Below are 7,028 nucleotides of genomic sequence, written 5' to 3' on the forward strand. Positions count from 1 at the left end.
CAGGATCACAAATGCTATCTCGCAGCACCCAGGACTCTGCATTGTAAACAAATGCCCGGGCTACTCGAACCCAGGGAAATTTGAAAACTATCGCTTCTCGTCGGGTATTAGCTCAGCCTCAAGCGAACGCCCTAATTCAGAGCGATAGCAGCTGCCGCTGCTGGCCCGCTCCTCAACCGACCTTGGTCCTTTCCTTTGGTCCCGCCCCACTGCTCAGCGCGGATAGGTGGCGGGGAGCAATTCTGGCGCTGATTGGGCGGCGGCAAAGTCGCTTGTGGAGACTGTAAGTGGGGGTGCCCTAGTGTGCTAAATTTATCTTCAGACAAGCGACCGCGCCAGCCGCGAATCGGATGTCTATGGAGGTGGCATAGGCGATACCCCTGAGCTGAGAGCATCGCCCGGCCCCCCGAATCCTTCCTCCCTCTGTTTTGTTTTTCATTTTCTCCCTTCCTCCCTACCCCCTCCCCCTTCCAGTCCGCGACGACTGGCTCTTGACCCCGTTCAGGCCTCGGTGAAGGTGAGGAGCAGAGCCGCCGTGGCGGCTGAGTGGTGCGCTCTGAAATGGCCGCTGCCGTGAGCTTTGTAAAATGGCGGGCGCCGGCTCTGCTGGGGACCGCGGCGCTGCTCTGCAGCCCAGCCGCAGCAGAGACCATTCTCTTCATCGCTGATGGAGATGAGAGAGAAAGATAGTGTCGGGTTCTGAGACGGTTTCCTGTGGTTGTTAGCCCGGGGACGCGAGAGGAGTTGCGTAGGCGAGGGTGGATTCCCACAGGAAGCCAGCCCCAGCTGTGGCTGGCAGTGCGCACCTGTGACAAGGAGGAGCCGAGGGATATAGCTGGCTGGGCAGCCCTTCGAAGTGACCGTTTTAAAAAGCACTTAGGTACTCGATGGGGTGTCCGTGCCCACTTCCTGCCTCAGCTTTTTGAACAGTCTGCACTCCTCCCCAGCCCTTCTGCCCCAAGGGTATTGTTCAGAGCAGGAACCATCCGAGGGAGGGGGTGATTGGATGGTGTTACCTGTCAGTTTAGCCAGAAGAGACAAAAGATGAGGGTTCCCCCGCTCCTTTTCAGGGAGTCAAATAGAAACTCTACTCTTTAGGGAGTCCAGGCTCTTTGTCCTCGAGAGATTCAGGAGAGCACCTCTGAAAAGGTGGAGATTAGGTCCTCCTTCCTGAAAACAAAGCTCATCACTCCGTTGTGTCTGTCCCTAGTAGCAAGGGAGAGGGATTGTAAACTTTTAGGTCACCCATTGACTCCACGAAGCTCTCTGCAACTAAGGCCCATTCAGGACTGTGATAGAACAGTCGGCTCTTTTGCTGCCAATAATGAAGGTGTACGGCATTCTGCTGCCAGTTTGAGACCCTCGACTTTCTGGCAGTAATAACCCATTGTATAGATCATTCATTTCTCTGTGCACCATCCAACTCCTGGTCCCAGATTTTTAGTGCTTGTGAAATTAAGAGTATTTGGGGACACACAAGCAATGACTAGGCACGTGGGCTCTGCAGTCGAACTTTCTGGGTATTGTTCTTAGTTCTTCACAGATGCGTTAACTTAGCAGGGGACTTAAGCTCCCATTTGTTCATCCTTAAAGGATTATTAATAATAGTCCCTAACTCTCAAATTCGTTTTAAGGATTAAATGAGCTCATCTATGAGGGATTTAGCAGTTACTGGCACTTAGTAAACAATGATCACTCAGTGAATGTTAGTAACTTTAAGGATCTTGGTTATTGAGAAAAGAGCTCAATTGTTATAACAAGGCATAGTTCTTGTAACCTTTCCGTGTATAATTCCATTTTAGATTACTTAAAATGCTTAGTTTTAGAGACATTAAGTTGTGGCTGTACTTGAAAAAGTTAGGTTTAGTTTCTGAGAGTTTTATGTCTTTCTATGAAGTCAATGGATGGGGAAGCATTTCAAAACAATGAAATTACCAGAGTATTAAATAGGATAAAATATTAGCACTTTTATTATGTTAGACATCTTCTATTTCAGTCTAAGATCTGCATTTCAGTGAAGAATCATTTGCACTGCCTGGCTCTAAAATAAATTGTAAAGATTGGTCATCTTAGAGGTTTGTAGTTAGTTCTATTTTTACAGTGTCTAATTTTAACTTTTCTCATTCTAGGCTTTTGGTTACTCCCCTTCTACCCTTTCCCTTAATTTTATTTTTTTGAAGAGTCTGCATTTCAAGCTTCCAAGGTGGAAAGTGATTGCAGAAGAGAGTGCTCCTCATTTCAGGTATCTTACCCTCTAGCTGTTAATGGGAAAACCCTTTTGATTCAGGATCTAATATAAGAATCCAAAGGTTACTCTGTAGCCAAATCATAAAGTTTAAATCAAAAGTAACTACATTTAGATAGACACTAAATTTGAATGCCTTACCTTATAAAGTTGGTATTCTTTAGAAGTCCTAAAATTTGCATTACCATTCCATTTTATGATGCTTTTTAAAAAGTATTGTATGAGGAATAAACCTATTAAAATGAGAGTTTATGTTTTCTTTAGGTCCTTGTTAAGCCTTCACCTAAAGAATAATAGGATGCTGAGTACTTAGTAAAATATATGTATTACTTTGAATGAGTCTAATTTAGGATAATATAAATATTTATGTAATTTTAAGTCCAAAGAAATAGTAGCTAATTTTGGGGTTACAGTTTATTTTTCAGTGTTAACACAGTATTTAGATATAACAGAATTCTGTGTCTTGCAAAACTTTGAGCTGTTTGTGTGTTTTTGAAGTAGCTCGTCAGAATAGTTGTGAGCCCTGAAAGAAGAATTAAGACGTGTAGCAGTGTCAACAATGAGTGTATCTAATGGCAGTAGGCATCAGAAAGCTCAGATTCCAAGATACTGTATACAGTGAAAGGGTATACAGTGGGTAAATTATGGCCCCATGCTGCCTGTTTTTGGAAATAGAGATTTATTGAAACACAGCTGTGCCCTTCTAACGTATTGTCTATGGCTGCTGCCATTCTCCAACTACAGAGTTGAGTAGTTGCAATAGAGACCACATGGCCCATCAAGTAAAAAATATTTATCATGTGGTACTTTATGGGGAAAATTGGCCAACTCTGCCATGGGACCTCAAGATCGCTTCCTTAAAAATACACTTATCAGCTCTTTATTATTTCTTGGTCCAGTGGTTCCCAAACTATGTTTTATAGAGTATTAATGTTATCTAAGTTAATGAGCATTGTGAGAAAAAGATAAATGCTAACAATAGTTTTTTCTTTATAATTTATTTTAAAATATAAGTTTAAGACTACTAAACTCATTTCTATAGCTTTTATTTTTATGTGATAATCTACCTTTAAGAAAAGGTGTGCCATACCCGAGAGCACCAGGAAGTCGAATGAGAGATCACCTGATACATGAACGTGTGATGTTCCATCTGCGCATTGATGCATAGGCAGCATTTACAAATTAACTGATGTGTTGCTATATATCATCTCTTTGATGATTGCTCATTTTCTATGTATCCTGTCTTATAATGTCAACACATTTGTGATACTCAATGTTTATACTAAATTAACCATGTTTTGTACCACAAATTCATTGCCTATGGATCTGTTACTGAAACAAGGAAGTCTTAAACAAGAAGTAGAATCTTTTTGTTATCAAATTGTGTCTGAATCACATGATCAAAAGGTTGGAATATTACAAAGTGAAGATGAGCATTTGCAGCCTTCAGTTTCTAAAAATTCAGAAGGTGAGCTTTCCAGGGTCAAATTTATATCCAATTCCAACAAAATAACTACTTTTAGTAAGAAACCAAAAAGAAGAAAATATGATGAAAGTTATTTGTCTTTTGGATTTACTTACTTTGGAAATAGAGATGCACCTCATGCTCAGTGTGTATTATGTAAGAAAATTTTATCAAATAGCTCTTTGGCCCCTAGTAAGCTTCGAAGACATTTGGAAACTAAACATGCTGCATATAAAGACAAAGACATAAGTTTTTTCAAGCAACATCTTGATTCACCTGAAAATAATAAACCCCCAACACCTAAAATTGTCAATACAGATAATGAAAGTGCTACAGAAGCATCATACAATGTAAGTTACCATATAGCCCTGAGTGGAGAGGCTCATACTATTGGAGAATTGCTTATCAAGCCTTGTGCAAAAGATGTTGTGATGCGGATGTTTGACGAACAGTATAGTAAAAAAATAGATGCAGTACAACTATCAAACAGTACCGTTGCTCGTCGAATTAAGGATCTAGCTGCTGACATTGAAGAGGAACTTGTTTGTAGACTGAAAATTTGTGATGGGTTTTCACTGCAACTAGATGAATCGGCTGATGTTTCAGGACTTGCTGTGCTGCTTGTGTTTGTTCGTTACAGGTTTAATAAGTCTATTGAGGAAGACCTACTGTTATGTGAATCTTTGCAAAGTAATGCCACTGGTGAAGAAATTTTCAACTGCATCAACAGTTTTATGCAGAAACATGAAATTGAATGGGAAAAATGTGTTGATGTTTGTAGTGATGCTTCTAGGGCAATGGATGGGAAAATTGCTGAGGCTGTCACCTTGATAAAATATGTGGCTCCCGAAAGCACCAGTAGTCACTGCCTATTATATAGACATGCACTAGCAGTTAAAACAATGCCTACGTCTCTGAAAAATGTGCTAGATCAGGCAGTACAAATCATCAATTATATTAAAGCTCGACCACATCAATCCAGACTACTAAAAATTTTATGTGAAGAAATGGGTGCCCAGCATACAGCACTTCTTCTAAATACAGAGGTAAGGTGGCTTTCCCGAGGTAAAGTTCTTGTGAGACTTTTTGAGCTTCGTCGTGAACTGTTGGTTTTCATGGATTCTGCTTTTCGACTGTCTGATTGTTTAACGAATTCATCTTGGCTGCTAAGACTTGCATATCTTGCAGATATTTTTACTAAATTAAATGAGGTTAATCTGTCAATGCAAGGAAAAAATGTGACAGTTTTTACAGTATTTGATAAAATGTCATCTTTGTTAAGAAAATTGGAATTTTGGGCCTCATCCGTCGAAGAAGAAAACTTTGATTGTTTCCCTACACTCAGTGACTTTTTGACTGAAATTAATTCCACAGTTGATAAAGATACTTGCAGTGCCATTGTGCAGCACCTAAGGGGTTTGCGTTCTACTCTGTTAAAATATTTTCCTGTAACAAATGACATTCATGCTTGGGTTAGAAATCCATTTACAGTAACTGTTAAGCCAGCCTCATTAGTAGCACGGGACTATGAAAGCCTGATTGATTTAACATCTGATTCTCAAGTGAAACAAAGTTTCAGTGAACTTTCACTAAATGATTTTTGGAGTAGCCTAATTCAGGAGTACCCAAGTGTTGCACGGCGTGCAGTTCGTGTACTTCTTCCTTTTGCTACAATGCACCTGTGTGAGACAGGCTTTTCGTATTATGCTGCCACAAAAACAAAATACAGGAAAAGACTTGATGCTGCACCTCATATGCGGATCCGACTTAGCAACATTACACCTAATATTAAGCGAATATGTGATAAAAAGACACAAAAACATTGTTCTCATTAAAGTTGGAGGGTTATGCATGCCTCTGGATAGCCAAATATAAGATGAAAATAAAAGATGATTTACTTCACTGATGGTATCTTGGGGTTTTAAATAAAATTATTCAAATTTTTTATACTTTTTAGATTTTAAGAAAGGTAAAGAATCACAAATTTAAACATGTACTACTGTTGGTGATTCTTTTTCACATTGTAATTTCAAAGGGTTCCATGGTGATGGCTGTGGGAAATATTGATTCACAGGATAAAGTTACAGTTCCTTAGCATGACATTTCTTTTTAGGATCTCATCACTGCCAGTCTTTCTAACCATGCCACCCTGTAGCTCTCCAGTCACAGGGACCTTCTTGCCTAACCATATCACTGTTTCATGCTTTCAAGTGTCAAAAAACCATTCCTTCTCCTTGATTCCTGGAAAACTCCTATTTGCTTTTCAACCCATTGATTTAATTTATCTTTGGTATTTGCATTCTCTTTATCTATTTTTTGTGTATGTCTCAACTGTGAACCTCTTGGTGTTCTCATAATTCCCAGTGTTACTGGACTGAGCTGTTATGTGGTCTTATCCAGCTCTGTGTCTCCATTATCTGGTAGAAGACCTTGCTAAAGTAGAGGCTAAATAAAGGAAAAAACATTGGTGAAAGTGAACCAGTGAAAAATGGAATAGGATATGGTAGCTGTATTTGTTTGTTCTTTTGTCTTGATACTACTCTCTGCGGTCTTGCCTCAGTTATTAAGTTACCTAGAATTTAGTGTGGCCATTAGGCAGAAGTTACTGGAGAATGTCAGGGCTTTGATTCAAGCTGAATACTAGGGGAGGTGGAGGGAGTATGAAAAATATTTTCAGGTCAGCAACTCAGGGTTAAATATTTTTTGTTATTCCTGTAGTAGTATTTTGTGTTATTCCTGTAGTAGGCTACTAGATAGCTACAGATAGCCATTGTTTATTTAATCTTAATTATTCAAACTTATCTCCCATTTTGAGGAAGAGGAGTCCCCTTTCAAGGTAGAACATGATACGGGATTTTAGTTCTCTGAACAGGGTTGAACCCAGGCCCACAACAGTGAGAGCTCAGAGTCCTAACCACTGGACTACCAGGAAATTCCCTAACTAGCTTTTCAACTTTGCTCAGTCTGAGCCTTCCTGAACCTATTATCTCATTTGTAAAATTTTAATTTTGCCTTCTCTGAAGAGTTAGTAAGATGAAATGAGTATGTGTATAAATCTTCTAACAGTAGATAGTCAGATAAGTGACTTAACATTAGTTCTTGCCATACTCAACCATGTCCCAGTCAAACTTCACTCCACACTGACTCTTCCAGTCTAAGTTTTTATTCTCTGTGAAAACGCAACAGCACTCCAGGCTATAGGACCTGACCTAATCTGAGGCAGAAAGATTGAGTATTTTTAGCCCAGGTTCTTTTCTCCTTTGTCACATCATTAAGCACTTATTTATCTTTCAGTCACTCAATGAGGTGATTTTATGT

At 39.7% G+C, this 7,028-nt stretch overlaps 1 protein-coding gene across 3 annotated transcripts; it reads left to right on the plus strand.

The window, feature by feature from the left end:
* The first annotated feature begins 427 nt into the window (after nucleotides 1-427).
* ZBED5 (zinc finger BED-type containing 5) lies at nucleotides 428-5,612 on the plus strand. Of its 3 annotated transcripts, none has more exons than XM_061440794.1 (3): nucleotides 428-517; nucleotides 2,130-2,242; nucleotides 3,288-5,612. In XM_061440794.1, the coding sequence occupies exon 3, from the start codon at nucleotides 3,461-3,463 to the stop codon at nucleotides 5,543-5,545; it is 2,085 nt and encodes a 694-aa protein (XP_061296778.1). In that variant the 5' UTR covers nucleotides 428-517; nucleotides 2,130-2,242; nucleotides 3,288-3,460; the 3' UTR covers nucleotides 5,546-5,612. The 3 variants fall into 3 exon arrangements, with proteins under 3 accessions (XP_061296778.1, XP_061296777.1, XP_061296779.1); XM_061440793.1 differs by having other exon boundaries at nucleotides 3,320-5,612; XM_061440795.1 differs by having other exon boundaries at nucleotides 3,325-5,612.
* The last annotated feature ends 1,416 nt before the right edge of the window (nucleotides 5,613-7,028 follow it).

Source organism: Bos javanicus, chromosome 15 (assembly GCF_032452875.1).
Source record: "Bos javanicus breed banteng chromosome 15, ARS-OSU_banteng_1.0, whole genome shotgun sequence".
In the NCBI taxonomy this organism is placed as follows: domain Eukaryota; kingdom Metazoa; phylum Chordata; class Mammalia; order Artiodactyla; family Bovidae; genus Bos; species Bos javanicus.